This window comes from Urocampus carinirostris, chromosome 16 (assembly GCF_059441175.1).
Source record: "Urocampus carinirostris isolate Australia breed hairy pipefish chromosome 16, RoL_Ucar_1.0, whole genome shotgun sequence".
Lineage (NCBI taxonomy): Eukaryota > Metazoa > Chordata > Actinopteri > Syngnathiformes > Syngnathidae > Urocampus > Urocampus carinirostris.
Window position 1 is genome coordinate 34,835,871 of NC_142364.1, and position 21,007 is coordinate 34,856,877.

The 21,007-nt window shown below is 39.8% G+C and overlaps 1 protein-coding gene across 8 annotated transcripts in view; it reads right to left on the bottom strand.

The window, feature by feature from the left end:
- Window positions 1–10,482, bottom strand: part of lrsam1 (leucine rich repeat and sterile alpha motif containing 1) — a 36,728-nt gene extending 26,246 nt beyond the window's left edge. The window contains exons 1-5 of one of the 8 annotated variants that reach the window (XM_088320305.1): window positions 7,864–8,106; window positions 5,097–5,212; window positions 4,854–5,013; window positions 4,169–4,225; window positions 33–77 (exon numbers count right to left, since the gene is read on the bottom strand). In XM_088320305.1, the coding sequence (XP_088176431.1) occupies window positions 33–77; window positions 4,169–4,225; window positions 4,854–4,925 (174 nt within the window). In that variant the 5' untranslated portion in view covers window positions 4,926–5,013; window positions 5,097–5,212; window positions 7,864–8,106. Of the gene's footprint in view, window positions 1–32; window positions 78–4,168; window positions 4,226–4,853; window positions 5,014–5,096; window positions 5,213–7,863; window positions 8,125–10,466 lie in introns of those variants that run through there. The other 7 variants (XM_088320308.1, XM_088320307.1, XM_088320304.1 and 4 more) reach the window with 7 other exon arrangements.
- Between the last annotated feature and the right edge of the window lie 10,525 nt (window positions 10,483–21,007).

Sequence of the window (21,007 nt, forward strand, 5' to 3'; positions counted from 1 at the left end):
AAAACATGAAGTATGCTCTCTAACATTCTTACCTTTTTCTGAAGAACTTTGCATATTGAAAAGGCACTCGAAGGAACCTGTGAAAAGGCAGGAAAAAATAATATTCAAATCAATGACTTGTATTCTAATAAAAAAACTATTTTAGGTCCTTACATCACAGAAAACAAGCACTTGCAGTTCGGCAATCAGTAAACAATGTTTTGCATATTTGCAGTTTTCTTAAGTTGCTTTAGAACAGGGGTAGGGAACCTATGGCTCGGGAGCCATATATGGCTCTTTTCATGAGTACATATGGCTCCTAAGTAAAATGTAACTATTGCACATCTCTCTGTGGCGTTCCAAAGTCAAGTGATATCATCCCGATTTTTGTCCATATAAAGCCGAAGCAACTTAATGCAGAAGTTCGATAAGAAACCATTTAAACTGATGAATAAAAACGCTGGCAAACGACTTTGATTGGGTGAGCAGTACAGGTGGGCGGATCTCTGCACACAGCGCAAGGCACTTCCTTCTCTCTCTCTCTCTCGCCCAGTGCAGTCTACACCGATAGTGTATATAACGATATACTTATCGTTTGCAGTAATTTGTGACATTTTTACATAAGAACTTTGCATGCACATTGTTTTGAAACCGTTATTAAGGACAAATCTCATGGAAAAAAATTGCCTCAACACTCTTAACTTAAGGTGAAAGACAAATTGTAAATTGCATATTTACATTGATTTGGGACACAGTATTTGGCATTATTATCATTTCATACATTTGATTAAATCATCAAATGACACACAGAGAAATAAAATGTGCTGAAAAATTAGATTTTGTCTAGAGAGAGTGTTTGGCAGGTTTTTCTGAAAATATATGATGTGGCTCTCTCAATTTCTTTTTGAAACATCTTTTGCTTTTATGGCTCTTTGGGTCACTAAGGCAAGTTTTAGTGTATTCAATAAATATTTATCCTGTTCGGCCCGCGACCAAAAGTGTGGTTTGAGTTCTGGCCCTCTGTATAATTGAGTTTGACACCCCTGCTTTAGAGCCTCATTTGAAGTAAATGTTTGCAGTAATGACTCATAGCTTGTTTTGTGTCCAGCAGCATCATTTTAATGCACTTCTGGGCCAATGTATATTGTTATTTAGCAACTTTGATGACAACACATTTTGATGTTGGTTTCAGCAGAACATTCATTTGCACAAACCTGAGCAGCTTGTTATAAAAGGATTTCTCATCACTTTTTGGTCTCTTACCATCATCAGAAGAATGAAAAAAAGGTGTTAAAGCAGCCCACAACAAGTCGACAACCTTTCATTTCTATTATTGTCCTAGCTGCTTATAAAACATTAAATCAAATTCGTTTTATTTTCCTCTTCTGTAATCAAGCACTTTTTAAGCACTTTCAAGGCCCATTTCCCAATTTTTCCTAATACCATTAAAAGAAGAAGTCTGGTGAAACCTTTGTATTCTTGCAGATCCACAACAATATTTGCAATTTACATGTGCGACTTGTAATCTTGCCTGTTAATTTAGAGACATGTATATGATTTTAAGGTCTTGAGTAAATCGCGAACATATTTGTGGATCTTAACAATATGTGCTTAAATATTTTTGAAACATAGCTCTCCCTATAATAATAATAATAATAATAATAATTTCCTTGTATTGTCATTCTGTGTAACAATGTACACAGAACGAAATGTCGATTGCACCTGACCCGATGCAGCCGCAGCCAAGAGAGGGCGCCGCCGACCACTTTTTAAGTCTTAGGAATGACTCGGCCGGGGCGCGAACCCGAACCTCCCAGTCTCAAAGCGGGCGCCTTACCATCTAGGCTACTGAGCTGGTAATATTAGTGTCAGGTAAAAAATACTGTAATAAGTGGCTTACATATTCAGTTGCATGAAGTTCTTCCCATTACCACTGGAAAACACTTACCTCTGTTTAGGTGTAGCATCTAGCAAACCTTTACCCCAAAAAAATTATAGTTAAGCTAGTCATCTCAATGAGTTTTCTTTCATATGACTGTAAAGCGCTACCTCTCTTATTGTGAAAAGACATATCTCTTTTTTGCATTCGTTAATGCACCTGTCCAGATGCACCAGTAAGAGGCAATGATGCTTCACATGACAATGGCATGCAATCGCAGCTGCCGTGCTGTGCAGACTTTATTATTTTGTTATTTTTCTATTCGTTCAATGTGTGGTCTGTCGAGTCAGACTACCGAGAAACACCGCAAGAATTTTTTGCATTTTCAAGCACTTCACAAAAAATTCAAACATTTTCCTAACCTTGAAAGCACAACATTAAAATTCAACCATTTTCAAGGATTTCAAGCACCCGAACAAAACGTGTAAAAACTTCCCGATAAGTGGATTTAACTTCCTTACTTAAAGACTGATCAAAAACAGACTGGTTCTAAAAGACATCAATTCCCCCCTTTTCCATTTCTTAGAAACATGCAAAAAACAAAAGAGAGCCTACTGAGATAAAAGGACATTCATGGCCATGCTAGTACTCACTACATGGTGTGCCATTTGGTGTTAATTGAAATAACATTAATAAAAATAATGTAAGCGATTGGATATGTGCTATATCGTCAGCTTGATAGTTAACATTTCTACACTGAGACTGTCCCACAACACCCTCAAAAGTATGGTAAAAACATGTTATTCTTTCTGCACGCTTTTTCTGACTTCTTTGAATGCATTGAAGAGACTAATGGGCAGCATACTGAAATAAAGTTGGGTTGTGGAATTAAATTCTAAAATCTATTAAAAAATGATCATCTGTACTCTGTTTTTAATATTTGACAACTGCAAAGAAGTTTGCATCAAATGCCAGTTTGTCCGTTGACAATCATTGCAAAGTTTTTCGTCACTTTGACTATTATGAACTGTTTACATCGTTGTCACTATCAGCCAATTATTTTGCTGTTCCTTGATTTCCACGCTCTTAAGGTTGAATCTGATTTTGTATCCCAAGGCGATTCAATAAAAAGAATGGGCCTGGGAAAGGGCTTTCAGAACAGGTTAGAAGTTCAAAATCCATTTACATGTTCTCTCCTTTTTTTGAGTGGTTACTAAACGTTAAACGCATCAAGTAATGGAGTTACTGGTATCAAATACATACACCATGTTCGAAAAATAAACTAGTACTCAACACCACATATTCCTTGGAGGAAGTTATACTTGACTTTGGGAGGGCAAGCACAGACCCAGCTTCACTGGGTCAATCGGAGACTGTATGGAGTCTACTCCTTCAAACTCCTGGGCATGCATAACTCTTATAATTGCTCTCAAGCCTACCAGGATTCCTTATCGCTCTCCAGCTGAGGACATAAAGACTGGGCTGTCATCTTCATTGAAGAACTTCGCAGAACATCTTGTTATTGCTAGGTATTGATATGACGTTAAAGGGGAAACTATCAAAATACAATAACATAATTATCAAGCCACCGTTGTTGTCTATCTATATGGTGCCAGTCTCGGTCCTCAATTTGTAGTTGTCTTTTTTAAATTTTGTTATTATTATTTTGTGTTCTATTAAAGCTTCTTCAGTAGATGATTAGTAAAAGCAGCTCTCTCAAAACAATGACAAAAATGTTTAGGGACAGCCTCTTCCCCAGGGCGATCACCACCCTAAACGAGTGAGCAAAACTGAAAATATATCTTGCCTCTTTTTTTGGGGGGGGCTGTTGTTGCTATTAAATGTATCACATAAAACTGAAAATATGTAACTTGTGACTTATTTTGCTTTTTGTGGCTGTTAAATGTTATTGCACTATGTTCCGATGCAAATTTCCTTTTCATAAAGGGACATGGCACTATAGCTATAACTTTGGCCAGTTTCTAAGCACTATGTTGTAAATGTGCTTTCTGCTTTTATCCTAATAGGATTTTCTCTTTTTTTCTATTCAAAGTCTTTATTAAATGTTTACCCTGGAGTGACATATTCAATGTTGTTGCATCCAATGTTTTCAATGACAATAAAGAGAATTCAATTCAGTATAACTGCTGCAAGATCAAAGAATTCATGACTTTACCAAGGGCAAGTAAATTAATTAAAGGATGATACTGACTTAGCTACTAGCATGGAGTACAGAAAAGAAATATATTTCACTGCAATAATGTTGGAAAGTACACATTGAGCACACAGTGAAACATTAAACATTCTTACCTCTGACAGCTCGCATGATGATATGTCCAAGGTGTCATCAGCACCCGCTTCCTTGGACTGAAAAATATGTTTTGCACATATCTAAACTTCTCTTCTAAACACTTCTCATCAAGAGCAATTTTTGTAAAAGTGCTTCAAAGTATGCAGTTATGTCCCATCTTAACAGTTTTATTCAAAAATAAACTTTCTGCCAATTTTTATTTAAAAATTTAGATCACATTGTATGAACAACATATAGGTCATTAAATTTGCATTACTGTCAATGAAATTGCACATTCTTAAAGGGACACTGTGTAATATTTGCCAACTAGATGTCACTATAATGTGTAGTGCAACCAAAGGATTGCTACAAAGCACAAGGAAGACTACATAATACGGAAAGTCAAATTGACCAAACCACACAATTTTTTGCCTATTCCATCTCTGGTTTTGGGGCTATCGTTAACATCAAAATAGCAGACAATCATCTCAGCTCCCTTTATGTGAGCCTCATGTAATGTCAAATAAATACAAATTCTTTACCTACAATATTTTTTAAAAAGGAACATTTATATGATATTTCATGTATTTTCACATATTACTCAAATCAATATTGTTTTTTTTTTAATGAATGAATGTTTTTTTTTATCCACATAAATAGAACACAATGTGTCTTTAGTTACTAATACTTAAGAGGTTTTCATACCCGAAAAAGCTGATACTCAAGTCTCTTCTTCGAGTCATCACTGGGTTTCTTCTTTCTGAAGAAAAGAGGCATCTTGATTCTTGCCTGTAGTGTCGTCAGTCAGGACCACTGGGTTTCACTTGAGGGAGGCTACTGCAATAAGAGCCACTTGCTTGAAAGGCTATTAGGAAACACACCCAAGACACCTCCGTTCTAAAAACAGTTAATAATGTACCAAGTTCTGTACGCAGAATCAGAAAATACCAAAGAATGTTTCATCAGTTTCCACGTTTTCATTGTACAGTGGGACCTCAGTTATCGCGGTTAATGGGAACCAAAACCACCCGCGATAAGTGAAAATTCGCGAAGTAGCGGAGCACCTTAAAAAAAACAACAACAACAACAAAAAAAAACATTTTTTAAATTTTATTATTATTTTTTAGACCCGGTTAATGGGGACCAAAACCACCCGCAAAAAGTGAAAATCTGCGAAGTAGCGACGCCCCCATTGATAATGATTCAAAAAATATATAATTATTTTTTTTAATTATTTTATTTTATTATTATTTTATTTTTTTAGACCTGCGAAGCTCTGAACCCGCGAACGTGGAACCACGAAGTAGCGAAGCCCCTTCAAAAATGATTAAAAAATAATAATAATAAATAAATAAAAATAAAAATGTATATTTTTTTATTCTTTTTTTTTTTTTTTTTTTAGGCCCGCGAAGCTCTGAATCCGCGAACGTCGAAGCATGAAGTAGCGAGATCCCACTGTAGGGGATTGTAACCTTTTTATTTTTATCTTGACCGTGTAAAATAGTTTGTTCGACCACAAACCTTTTCAAGCCTAGAGCTACTTGTTCCTTCTAGTAAATACAGCAAATGGCACTCAGTTTAATATGCATTTCTAAAATATAATCTGTTATTACTATATTGTTACTATGTTTTACCATTTTAAGATCAGGTTAATTATTGTAAGCAGGAGAAAATAAACTTATTCAACCACTAAGAAAGTCAAATTACTAGAAAATCACAATGACCCATTATTGGTGAGTTATTTGAGCAGCCCAGCTGCCCTTAGGGGTACCAATGATGCCTGCGGGCACCACGTTGGAGACCTTTGCCCTAACCTTTGCAAGTTATTTGGGAGAGATAAATAAAAGAAATAATAATAATAACAGTCTGAAAATACCATCATCTAAATTGGGTCTACTGTACTGTAGTTGCTTGCTTGGATAAACTTTATATGACATTCTGGGTTGTGTTCAGACGAAATAACCCAATTTTGATATTATATCAAACAAAATGACCCACTTTTTTAAAAATATGTTTTTAAGTTCAGACCAAGGGAAACTAAAAGCTACTTTTTCCTCACAGATTCATATGAACGGAAAAGGACAGGAGATTTACCAAAGTGCCGGCTAATGGCAAGGTGGAGTTTGGGCTGGTTACAAGATGAGAAAAATAATTTGAAAATGTATCTGTCACTTACTTGTCAAGGCTTTTTGTTTCACTGTGTGATGTTGGGTGATTTGATAAAATCTATGAAATAATTTTATGCCAGAGGCTGTGTCCTATAACAATATAAATATACCATTTAAAATGTGTCTCCCTCCCGCAGTTACTTAAAAGTGTTGAGGCTCATTATGACATTGTCATTTTTGTCCTAAATAATGGGTTCAAAACAAGGTTGAAGCAAAGTTATTTGGTAAAAATGTCACAAAATAATGCAAACGACGACACCAACGTATTTACCCTAAGTGCAGACGGCACTGGGCAAAGGACAAAGCGTGCGTGTATAGTTCCGCCTATTCCTACCACTCACCAAATCAATTTGCTCTAGGTGCTTTGGTAGAGCTTCTGGGTAAAACTGTTGTTTTGTGTTAAAGTTTGTCCTGTGGCTTTTCATCATAAAGCTACCATATAATGGAGTGCTTAGCGATTTACAGCCACAACAGGGTCTGTTGGCGTGACACTTTCACTGCAAACTGTAGTTAAAATTGTGTCCTATATATACTGGACCGAAACCATCGTGCATCAGTATTATTAGTTTAAAAATTGCACAAATTCTATTTTGTCGCCGAGCCAGTTGTACTCATGAAAAGAGCCATACATGGCTCGTGAGCCATATGTACTCATGAAAAGAGCCACATATGGCTCGCGAGCCATATGTACTCATTAGAAGAGCCATATATGGCTTGCAAGTCATATGTACCCATGAAAATAGCCATATATGGCTCGCGAGCCATATGTACTCATGAAAATAGCCATATATTGCTCGCGAGCCATATGTACTCATGAAAAGAGCCATATATGGCTCGCGTGCCATATGCACTCATGAAAAGAGCCTCCATAGTGGGTGGCTTGCTACCATTTCTTCTAACTCTGAATTTATTGACAGTTCCAAATGTCACCACTGGGCTCCCCTGGCGCCCAGTGGCCACGGGAAGGTGCCGAAAAGACCGTGTTGCCGAGAATACAGTTTTTGCCAAATGGAATGCCTGAGTCAATATTGACCTAGCCTGAGCTTTTCCTCTGGTTTTCATGTCCCACCACTCTAGAACCAAGTCTGACTGTGTTATACTGTGTATTGAACATGGGTTTTCATACGGAACACGAATAAAATTTACGTCACACTCATTTGGGAACCACTGATTCACTCGGACATGAGTGTTATGTATGGAACCGTTTCCATTATTATTGTTTTCTTGAAATTATAATGGGAGGGTGTGTCTCCCATGGATACGAGTGCACATGGTGCAGCATCAACAAACAACATCTTAGCATCAGTTGGGCGGCAACGTGAAAGGAGTATTGTGAGTCACGTAGGCTGTAATAGATACATCTATTAATGCTATTTCGGAGGTAACTTTCGCGAATAAAATGAAGGTCAATTTATTAACAAAAGTGGGTGGATCATTTGCGAACCTAGCTACGACAGTTCCCGTTTTTAAATAATCCACTGCTCTTTCAGTCAGCCTCTAAGCCAATAGCAAGCAACGGAATTATAGTGACTAATTTCTGTACTCACGAAACGTGTTCCCGCTCTCTGTGATCGATGTGAGTTGAATTAAAACAAAGGTTGTTGTATTTGCTAACAGTCGGCAGCCATCATTTAAAGGGCTCAAAGGGGATTTTTTTTTTAATTAACAACTTACAAATTTTGGGGGCGGTAATCGTCTACTGCCTAATATCGAACATATACAAAGTTGATGTTAAGTAATCTCTCGCTCCTGATCATGAAGTAATAACGTTGATGTAAAAAAACGCCATTGCCTACTTATTCGTTTGCTATTTCGGTAGTTGGTAGCTCAGAAAGGAATTTTGCTGCCGTCTACTGGTTGGTATTTTGAATGTATTTTTTAAGTAATGTTCATATTATGCGCGGTGTATTGTTCAAGTACTGGTGGTTGTTCATCTATCCATTACATGCACCGCTTATCCTTAGTAGAATCGCGGGGGTACACAGCCATCTTCAGGCAGTGGACAGGGGACAACCAAAGTGGTTGGCGGCCAGATGCAGGGCACACAGAGACAGACATCCATTCATACGCTCACTCATACCTAGGGACGAATTGGAATAACCACTTAACCCACAATGCATTTTTGGATTGTGGGAGCAAACCGCATACCTGTCAAGCTGTATGTTTTTGCCGTACAAGTAGGTTTAGTATGCATTTTAAGACGTGTTCGACGTACAAGAAAATCTGTACGGAATTTGTCAATTATGGGTACCATCCGGTATACACCGACTATCACGAAACGGCAAATCAATCAAGTCAAACGAGTTCGCCGCGGTAGCCTCAATTTCGGTATCGTTTTTTTCGTTGCAAGCGAGCGGTTTGATGCTACTGTGCGCATGCGTCTGCCGCCTGGGGATTTCCCATTGCATCAATGTGGTAGTTGTGGAGTGAAAGGTAGTCCGTCTCTTTTTAGAGAACTGGCTTTTTCGGCTCAACTCATTAAAGAGAGCCGGCTCTCAAACGGCTCACTTGGTTTGATGCATTATCTCATCTCATCTCATTAGCTGCACCGCTTATCCTCAGTAGGGTCGCGGGGGTGCTGGAGCCCATCCCAGCAATCATCGGGCAGTGGGCAGGGGACACCCTGAACTGGGTGCCAGCCAATCGCAGGGCACACAGGGACAGACAACTCATTCGCTCATTCACACCTAGGGACAATTTGGACCGGCCAATTCACCTGAAATGCATGTTTTTGGAACGTGGGAGGAAACCGGAGTGCAAGCACGGGGAGAACATACAAACTCCGCACAGGAAGTCTGGAGCTGGATTTGAACCCACAACAGGTTCCCATGACATGAACTGTGCCGCACAAGCGCTAACCACTGCTCCGCCGTGCTGCCCTTGATGCATTATATTATGAATTATTATGTTGTCAAGAAAAAAAGTTAAGAAAAAAAGGAAGTATAAAAGGAGAAAATGAAAAAGACAGGTTTGTGGTTATCCCTTTAATCAGTATATTACAACAATAATTTGATGCAGAAAATGAGTTAATAATTTGAATAAGAAAATGTATCATTCTACTTAATTATATCTGCATGTATTTTTTCCTTCTACAGTGAACGTCCAAGCTACTTAATTTTTGAACTTTTTTATCATAAACCTCTTTCATGTCGAGCAACTCAGTATCTCACCACAAAATGTTAATAAACAATATATGATATAACTAAACACATGTACAATATAACCTGTTAAACTACATAAATAAACACGTTTGAAAATAATAATAATAATTTCCTTGTATTGTCATTCTGTGTAACAATGTACACAGAACGAAATGTCGATTGCACCTGACCCGTTGTCGCGAGCCGATGCAGCCGCAGCCAACAGAGGGCGCCGCCGACCACTTTTTAAGTCTTAGGAATGACTCGGCCGGGGCGCGAACCACCGACCTCCCAGTCTCAAAGCGGGCGCCTTACCATCTAGGCTACTGAGCTGGTAATAATTTCCTTGTATTGTCATTCTGTGTAAAATGTACACAGAACGAAATGTCGATTGCACCTGACCCGTTGTCGCGAAATAAACATGCTGTAAGATTGTTTTGTATTTTGTAAGGGAAAATACGACAGTTTGTAAGGGCATGGAGCCGTGGAGGTTGACGGTATAAAACCGGGGTGCCAGGAGAAAACCCACACAGGCCCAGAGAACACATGCAAACTCCGCAAAGGAAGGCTAGTAGCTGCATTACAACCTATGACCTCAGAACTGTGCCGCGGGCGGACCAAGTTGGGTGATCGTTCAATTGTTCACCTATCAACCTCGGCCATTCCCTTGCCTTATTATTGCAATTCCTCTCACAAAGTGACAAAGACAACCTTACAAACAGAATATATATATATATATAGAGAGAGAGAGAGAGAGAGAGAGAGAGAGAGAGAGAGAGAGAGAGAGAGAGAGAGAGAGAGAGAGAGAGAGAGAGAGAGAGAGAGAGAGAGAGAGAGAGAGAGAGAGAGAGATATTAGAACATGGAATGAGCTGTACAAGGTAAGCAAATTATCAAGTAATAGTGGACCCCTAAATCTAATTTATTCTTAGGCATTTTCTACATTTTGTGAAACATCCAACACTCTGGATTTCTGACGCGCTAACTACTCCGCCGACGAAAATGACTTACTGTCGATGGTTTCCTTCGGTCGCTGTGTAGTTTGTCCCCTAGAGGTCACCCTCTACTCTTATTAAATTGATTTTTTAAGCACCGTCCCAAGCCACTGTTTTACATGAAGATTACAAATGTGATAAGAATTTTTGCACGTGCACTTTAAAACTTGAATTCAATATCCACCATCTTTCTTGTTCGGACAAATTTTGCCATTTCACACAATAAACTCATTCACTAACCCAGGAGTTGGCAACCCAAAATATTGAAAGAGTCATATTGGACCTCCCCAAAGGCATATGTTTGGCGCCGCAAAAAAAAAAAAGTTTTATAAGCCTTAAAGGGAATGCAACACATATCTCTCTCTCTCTCTGAATTTAAATACTTACAGTTATATATATATATATATATATATATATATATATATATATATATATATATATATATATATATATATATATATATATATATATATATATATATATATATATATATATGTAACCGCGTTGTACGTGTCCCACCAAAGATCCACATTCACGCTGGACTGGATGATGAGGTTTTTATTATTACAGTTCTGCAAATGGATGAGTCACAACATTAGCTTTTTCTGCTGGGTCTGATCTCTTTGATCTCTTTGTAGTACTCTGGTTAAACTAACAACAAAGCATATCAAAGAGCTTTCTTTTCACTTTACAGAAAATACATTTTAGAATATCACAATACATTTTTAAATCTTTACATTTTAGCAAGACACTTTTAACAAGAGATCGTATAGTGGATTTTTAACGTTTACAATGAATTCAACATGTTTTTCTTTGCTCTGAATTTTAACCAACATCATCCTTTTTTTTATGTACATGAGAAAATAGGAATAAAAACAATAATGAGTATAAAAATTGGTACAATTTACCTGCAAATGGATGAGTCACAACATTAGCTTTTTCTGCTGGGTCTGATCTCTTTGATCTCTACAAGGGGAATCAATATTTAGTAAAACAGAAACAACACGAGAATAAACCTAAACAGCTTGACAATATCAATCACATTACTATGCATGGTGAGAGATTTGTCAGCTGGGGTTATAATGTTTAAAATTAACTTATTTTGTGGAGCACCAAAAGATATGTCTTACCTTTGTAGTACTCTGGTTAAACTAACAACGAACCCCGCCTCCTGGTCACATGTTAGAAGCCAAAACCAAACCCCACCCCATACCAGCAGATGGCACTGTTGGACTCAGCATTGCAGGACATTTACCAAAAACTATACACATATTTTAGCAGGAATTTCAATAAAATAAAAGTTATTATTACACCCGTTACATACACCCCCCTGAAATTCTGCTAAATATGGGAGTGCTACACTAAACAGAAAAAAAATCACAGCCAAAACGGCAAATACTGATGAAAAAGACACGAAAACTGGTACAGTATCACAAGGAACAAACTGAAGTGCATGTCAGTTCTAAAACTCTCCCAAAAAAGGAGTGTGAAAAGAAAGGAGGCGATCAAACTCCTAACTAAGCACAGACTCAAAGATGCCTGTTACATCTCTGAAATATCAAACATTGTTCCTGTAGTTGTAAGTGCTCACATAGGCACAATTCTTGTTTCTTACTCAAGCTTTGTTACTTAAACTGAAAGTGTATCTCTACTGAACTTAAATTAGGAACTAGCAGATATCGCAGACAGAGGAGTGTCACCTACCAACTGGTCATTCATCTGACAAATTAGACGACTAGGAGGCCTGATGGACTGGCGGACCCTAAGACCATAACGGTCAGGTTGAGCACAATTAACCTGAGCTTGAAGGTCTGGGACAGTCAAGTCTAAACAGTCAGTATTAGGGGAGTCTGCGTCCGGATAGTCAGTGTTAAATGGGGTCTTGTCTGGGAGGCCCATACCCAAAGGGATCATGTTTTCAGAGCACTGTGATGGGCTTTCCGTATTGTCACTTGAAGTATGGTCAACATCTTGTTCGGGGATGTGCTGACTTCCTCGACTGGATGTATCAACACTGCGAGAGTCGGACTGGGCATCAGATCTGCTGTCTAGTGAGTTATCCTCTACCTCTGGATGAACTTGCTCTTCACCTGCCTGTATCACCCAGTTTACTGTACGGACATCACTGTCTTCAACTGCGTCAGGTAAATCAGGGCATACATCACTTCCATGCATAGCAGCGTCAGACTCTGAGTGTTCAGATTCGCTGGCCAGATCATCCTCACAGGGCAAGAAGCTAACAGAGAGCAGCAAATTCCTGTGAACTACCTTCTCTTTGCCCGTCAGACAATCCTTGACTCTGTAGACATTGAGATCAGGCTTGACTGATATGACTTCATACGGGGTTGACTCCCACTTATCTGCAACTTTGCGTTTCCCCGGGACACCTCTGTTGGCGATCAACACCCGGTCTCCCACGACGAGAGGTGATCCTTTGGCCCTACGGTTGTACAGCTTGGCATGACGAGTCTGTTCTCTGAGAGTATTCCTCTGTACAATTTGAGCAGCTTCATGTAGATCTTTCTTCAGATGGCGTACAAAGTCAGAGTAGCTGACAACAGCATCATTGGTATTAGCATGTTGAAACATGACATCGACAGGGAGACGAGGGATCCTACCAAACACTAGGTAAAACGGAGCAAACCCTGTTGTCTCATGCTCTGTGCAGTTATAGCAGAATGTGAGCTGCTGCAGCATTTGTGGCCACTTTGCTTTGGGCTGAGGGGGAAGGGTTCTGATCATATCTCCCAATGTTCGGTTGAATCGTTCTGCGATACCATTTCCCATGGGGTGGTACGGAGTGGTATGGGATTTCTGCACCCCTGCCATCTCTAGAAGCTCTTTGATCAGTTTGCTCTCAAAATTAGCTCCCTGATCAGAGTGGATACGCCGTGGGAAACCATAGACAAGGAAGAAATCCTGCCACAGACGGCGAGCAACTTGTTTGGCGGTTTGATTTCTGCAAGGGAAGGCGTGCGCCATCTTGGAGAAATGATCAGTTACGACCAGGACATCTACAGACTTGTTCTCTTGCTCAGCAGTCCAAAAGTCTATACAGACCAACTCCATAGGCTCAGAGGTGACTATGTTCTTGAGTGGTGCACGGTTGTGTGGTTCCGGTGTTTTCCCTACTACACAGCGCTGACAGGATTTGACATAATTCACAACATCACGTTCCATGCCATTCCAGAAGAATCGTTGCCTCACCAGAGACAAAGTACGGTTCTGGCCTTGGTGACCTGCTGAGTCATGTAAACCTTGAAGGACTTTCTGTTTCAATGAATCAGGCACCACAAACTGGAAGATTTTCTTGGCCATGTGAGGATCTTTCCTTATTTTGTAGAGCATGCCATTCTTTATGGTGAGTCTGCTCCAATGCTTCAGTAGTTTCATCACACTAGGCGACTCGACAGCTCTCTCACGCCTGGTAGGTCTCTTGTGTCTATGCACAAAGTACATGGTTCTGCTTATTGTGTTGTCCTGTTCTTGTAAACCAACAAGCTGACTCTGTGGGAGTGCCGTTGACTGATCTCCCTTCTGCAGAAGATTGAAGTTGGCATCTGTTCCCATCACTTGACCCACGCCACCAGTGGACTGAGCACTGAAGACAGCAGCAACCTCTTCTGATGTCACAGAACCATTGGAGCCTGATGGAATTGCCCTTTTTACTGACTCGTCTGATGTCCCAGCACTCTCGTCTACAACAGCGTGACAATTGTTGGATACTCTGAACACCTCTTGCACAGTACTGTTATTCACCCTGTTGACTTGGTCCAAGAGCGAAGTATAGGGCTCGGTAACAAGGCGATGACCCACACATGACCGTACAAATGGCTCACGGCTCAGAGCGTCGGCTACGATGTTCTTTGGGCCGGGAATGTACTTCAGGTCAAAATTGTATGCAGCTAGCTTCGCTACCCACCGCTGTTCACACGCATCAAGTCTTGGTTTGGTCAAAATGTATGTAAGTGGGTTATTGTCGGTCCACGTGGTAAAGTGTCTTCCTTTCAACCAATGGCTGAATTTATCACATACCGCCCATTTCAGGGCAAGAAATTCGAGCCTGTGTGCAGGGTAGTTAAGCTGGGAGCGAGAGAGCGTCTTACTTGCAAAGGCGACTGGTCTGGCTACTTTTCCACCAGGTGGCAGCTGTGACAGGACTGCTCCAATCCCATCAAAGGATGCGTCGACAGCCAGAATAAACGGCGCATCAAAATCTGGGTGGGCCAGAGTGACACCTGTCACGAGGTCGTGCGTCAGTGTTTCAAAGGCGTTCTGGCATGCATCGGACCAATCTGCAGGCGTCAGCTTCACTTGACCTTTCTTGCGGGCTCTCTTGCGCTTATGCTTGTCACCAGATTCAGATGTGAGCCTGAACAGAGGTTTTGCCTTCGCAGAACATGCTTCAATGAAGCTTTGGAAATACATCACCATGCCTAGAAAAGATCTGATTTTACTAGGGCATGGCGTCTTGCCATCCGACTCCATTAGATCAGCGACTTGTACGTCATTTATCGCTCTCACTTTCTCGGGGTCAGTCCGAATTCCATCCTCACTGATGACATGCCCAAGAAATTTCACAGTCCGTCTGAGGAAAAAACACTTTTTGGGTGCGAGCTTGAGGTTGTGTTCCTTAAGGCGAGTAAACACCATCTGCAGGCGTTGGAGTGCAACTTCCTCTGTGGGGGCAAACACCATCAGATCGTCGAGGTAACATAATAGGCTCATGAAATTCTGATCACCAAATATTGACATCATCATCCTCATAAATGTTGCTGGGCTGTTGCAAAGTCCCTGAGGGAGCCGGTTGTACTCGTGAAGGCCGAATGGTGAGGAGAATGCCGTGTACTTTTTGTCGTCAGGGTGCAAGGGGACATTGTAGTAGCCTGACGTCAGATCCATTGTGGAGAAAAAGGCATTTCCCCCAAGTGCGGCCAAAGCATCAGCTTGATGCGGTAGTGGGTAGGCATCCTTTATGGTTCTTGCATTAAGCCTTCTGAAATCAGTACATACCCTTAGTTCTCCATTCCGCTTCCATATGAGAACAAGCGCAGATGCATAGTCGCTAGTCGACTTCTGAATAATTCCTTTCTCTTCCATCTCGTTCAGAGTCGTCCTCAGTTTTTCATACTGACTTGGTGGTATACGTCTGTAGGGTAGACGGAACGGCTTATCATCAACAAGGTGGATACGATGTACAAACTCTTTGGCCTCTCCACAGTCCATCTTAAGGCGAGAAAAGATTGACTCGAATTGTTCGATGATATGAAGGAGCTTGTCTTTACACTGCAGCGAAACCTCACATGACTTCAGGTCAATGTCTTGCAGTCCCAGAGCTTCCAATGCACGCATCATGTCCTCTTCTGACCTGGGTCGGACCTCTTTGCTCTGTACACTCTGCACGTTGCACTTGACCTCCTCTGCATTGGGCAGGTCTTCCGCTGCGATACAAGGAGACACATCTGCAATTTTCCTGTTTCTTCTCAGCACCACAACTCTGTCCGTGGGATTAAAGACTTTAACAGGCACCCATCCATCTCCCCAGAGTGGAGTAACAACTCGTCCGACAAGGACTTGTCTGGGCGCAGCCTTAGATTGTGTTGGCTCAACGACCACTGTGCTGCCCGCTGATGCCCCGGCCAACTCAGGTAACTTGCCCCAAATAACGTACTCGGTCCGTGGATTCAGCGTCACGCAACTCTTGATCTTTACTGTCCCTACCTTGTCTGGAATGCAATCACCTCTCCATCTCTCTGTGTTGGAAAGCATTGACAGGAATTGACTGTGGTTATCGGACAGACCGTTGTCAGGAGTGGAAACTAATCTCCAATAGCCATCAGTACTTTTCAATTGAGTCAAAATATATTTGATGGCATTGCTGCCAAGGATCATCTGTTCTGTCTGGCCTGGCACCACCATTACTGGTATTATCATTTGGCACCCGTAAACTGTGACGTGAATGTCGTACATATCTCTGGGAGAAACTTGGTGTCCACCGCAGCCTACAATGACATAATCATCGGCCGTGTAACTCATCATATCAGGGAATTGCTGCAGGAGGTACTTAGCTGTGTCCTCACTTACTGTACAAGCCATCGACCCGCTGTCCAACAGCGCTCTGAAAGTGGGGCCTTCTTGCACAAGTACAGGTGTGTAAAACAGTTCGTCAGTCTCCGCTATTCTCTGAAACCCCTGAAAGATCAGCTTCTTCGATGGAGGTATCTTGTTGCTATACAACTCATAAATTGATTTATTGTCTTGCATGTCAGGCTTCACATTAGTGGTGGGAGGTATACTCAGTTGATCTGCACTGTTCTCCCCTAAGCGCAGATCAGTTAGTTTCCCTGAGGCAGCGGGACAACTTTCGTCACTGGACAATCACGTCGAGAATGCCCTGGGGCATGGCAGTGAAAGCAAAGGTTTTTGTCTCGGCAATGAGAGAGAGCACTGTGTTCGACCTTTTTGCAAATGATACATGGCTTGGCAGTGAAACCATTTATTCTGGCTCCAGGTCGCCTGGTTGGAGCTCCCCCTCTCTCTTGAAACTGGTTCGAGGTAACACGTATCAGAACTTTCTCCAACATACTAATAACGTCCGTTAGAGAGACATACTGTGGGCTCGAAGTCTGAGGTGGCTCGTGCACGAGGGTTGGACCATGGTTCACCTCAGCTTTGTGTACGGCAATTTCCGCTCTATTCGCAGGTTGTTGTAGGGAATCTGCTTTGTAGCTCTTCTCAGCGTGGTATTCATTCAGCACCTCTAGTACCTCACATGCTGACCACTTTTCGATGGTTTTTGATCTGTAAGTGAGTGCCAGTTCCTTGCATGGGCAGTTCCTAATAAACATGCGAGTAACCTCTATTTCAGGGTTGTCAAATGTTTTGCCCTGCTCTCTCAAGCACTCAGAGGCAAGGTCAGCTGCTCTGTTTAGTCTCAGCCAGTAGTCATAGGGGTCTTCCTGGTCTTTGGGCAAAGTTGAATAAAAGTCAGCTAAAGGGACAGCAGAGTACTTGGTACAGCTAAAGTATTTCCTGAGAAGACTATAAATCATGTCAGGGCGGGTATAGACGTCTATATTACTGTTTCTAATGCTAAACCTAACTACATCTTTAGCTTTTCCTCTCAAATGTATAAGGATTTCCTCTGCTTGCTCTTCAAGTCTCACATCACTCCTTTTTATAAATGTCCTCATTAGATCTTCCCACTCATGTATTGTTATTGAGTCTGAGCCATCCCCAATAAATGACGGCGGTTCCTTAACCTTTCTCTGTGTAACCACCTGACTCAATCTGTTTGCTACATCTTGTGTGGCAGCAGCGTTAGGAGCTACTATATTATGTGACTGTATATTTGAGAATATGCTATCAGCCAATTTATGTCCTATCTCCTGAATAATATTTGTCATGTGATCAGCTAAACCCTCAGAAATTTCACTCGTGGAATTTGGCGTAGATGTGGGTCTGACCTGAGGTGAAGGTAGGCTAGCATGTTGGTCAGCTGCATTATGGGTGCTCACACTGGAACTTGCCTCTACTCTATGTGTAGCACCACCTGGGGTAGAACTATTATCAGAGGGGATGGGGGTAAACATGCCCTTGCCCCTGCCAAAGTGAATAGGTGTGTCAAATTGTGGAGCTAACACATTGCTCTGATTAAACATGTTTCAAAGATTAACAGAAAAAAATGTAAATAAGTCAAAATCACAAAATAAATCAGCAGCCTTCGTATCACTGTGACACTGCACTGTAATGAGCTAAACAATATCGCTCATGTAACTAAAATTTCAAATACTGTGAGCTCATGTGGCAGGTAGGACAGCCCTCGGTTCGGCGAGTTTAATAGAAGTCACGGGTCACGGCACCAATGTAACCGCGTTGTACGTGTCCCACCAAAGATCCACATTCACGCTGGACTGGATGATGAGGTTTTTATTATTACAGTTCTGCAAATGGATGAGTCACAACATTAGCTTTTTCTGCTGGGTCTGATCTCTTTGATCTCTTTGTAGTACTCTGGTTAAACTAACAACAAAGCATATCAAAGAGCTTTCTTTTCACTTTACAGAAAATACATTTTAGAATATCACAATACATTTTTAAATCTTTACATTTTAGCAAGACACTTTTAACAAGAGATCGTATAGTGGATTTTTAACGTTTACAATGAATTCAACATGTTTTTCTTTGCTCTGAATTTTAACCAACATCATCCTTTTTTTATGTACATGAGAAAATAGGAATAAAAACAATAATGAGTATAAAAATTGGTACAATTTACCTGCAAATGGATGAGTCACAACATTAGCTTTTTCTGCTGGGTCTGATCTCTTTGATCTCTACAAGGGGAATCAATATTTAGTAAAACAGAAACAACACGAGAATAAACCTAAACAGCTTGACAATATCAATCACATTACTATGCATGGTGAGAGATTTGTCAGCTGGGGTTATAATGTTTAAAATTAACTTATTTTGTGGAGCACCAAAAGATATGTCTTACCTTTGTAGTACTCTGGTTAAACTAACAACGAACCCCGCCTCCTGGTCACATGTTAGAAGCCAAAACCAAACCCCACCCCATACCAGCAGATGGCACTGTTGGACTCAGCATTGCAGGACATTTACCAAAAACTATACACATATTTTAGCAGGAATTTCAATAAAATAAAAGTTATTATTACACCCGTTACATATATATATATATATATGTAACCGCGCTGTACGTGTCCCACCAAAGATCCACATTCACGCTGGACTGGATGATGAGGTTTTTATTATTACAGTTTCTGCAAATGGATGAGTCACAACATTAGCTTTTTCTGCTGGGTCTGATCTCTTTGTAGTACTCTGGTTAAACTAACAACAAAGCATATCAAAGAGCTTTCTTTTCACTTTACAGAAAATACATTTTAGAATATCACAATACATTTTTAAATCTTTACATTTTAGCAAGACACTTTTAACAAGAGATCGTATAGTGGATTTTTAACGTTTACAATGAATTCAACATGTTTTTCTTTGCTCTGAATTTTAACCAACATCATCCTTTTTTTTTGTACATGAGAAAATAGGAATAAAAACAATAATGAGTATAAAAATTGGTACAATTTACCTGCAAATGGATGAGTCACAACATTAGCTTTTTCTGCAGGGTCTGATCTCTTTGATCTCTACAAGGGGAATTAATATTTAGTAAAACAGAAACAAAACGAAAATAAACCTAAACAGCTTGACAATATCAATCACATTACTATTCATGGTGAGAGATTTGTCAGCTGGGGTTATAAAGTTTAAAATTAACTTATTTTGTGGAGCACCAAAAGATATGTCTTACCTTTGTAGTACTCTGGTAAAACTGACAAAACCCCGCCTCCTGGTCACATGTTAGAAGCCAAAACCAAACCCCACCCCATACCAGCAGATGGCACTGTTGGACTCAGCATTGCAGGACATTTACCAAAAACTATACACATATTTTAGCAGGAATTTCAATAAAATAAAAGTTATTATTACACCCGTTACATATATATATATATATATAAATATATATATATATATATATATATATATATATATATATATATATATATATATATATATATATATATATATATATATATATATATATATATATATATATATATATATATATATATATATATATATATATATATATATATATCATTTCATCTCATCTCATTAGCCGTACTGCTTATCCTCATTAGGGTCGCGGGGTGCTGGAGCCCATCCCAGCCATCTCCGGGCAGTGGGCAGGGGACACCCTGAACTGGTTGCCAGCCAATCGCAGTTATATATATATATATATATGTATATATATATATATATATATATATATATATATATATATATATATATATATATATATATATATATATAACTGTAAGTATTTGAATTCATTAGAAAATGTTCAGAATGTTTGTGTCAGGTTTGTCCTACAGAAACCACACAATTTTCCATTATCATGCATTTTTTTAAAAAGCGCCAGTGAACCACTAGGGAGCGCCAAAGAGCCACATAAGAATTCAGGGCTATTCTAACATAATAATGTAGGAAATTAATTAATTAAATACAATTAATTAATATTAATAATTATTTCATTTCACACATAAAGATTATGGCTAGTAATATACAGAATATGTCATTTAAGTGAGACGAGTCGAAAGAGAAGGTTCTCTAAAGAGAGCTGTAATTCCCATCGCTACAAGACAAGTATCAATCCCATCCAGGTACTCGCTCAGGATTGATACTATCGATATTTGTATTGATCCGCCCGCTCTTACTTTTTAAAACTCGTTTATGGTTGCACTGCACAATACAGTGGCATCTAGTGGTCAAATACACACTGTCCCTTTAACTTTGTGGGCTGAATGTATTTAATACAAATACATTCAATATAATAATATAATATAATATGTTTTTTAGGACTGTCTTATGATTTGAGTAGAATTTAAATAGTAATATTTTTAGTATTTCTGTAATATTTCCATCATGGACTTTTTTAGTAATTTTGTAGAATTACTGTGGTTGTGGTATTTT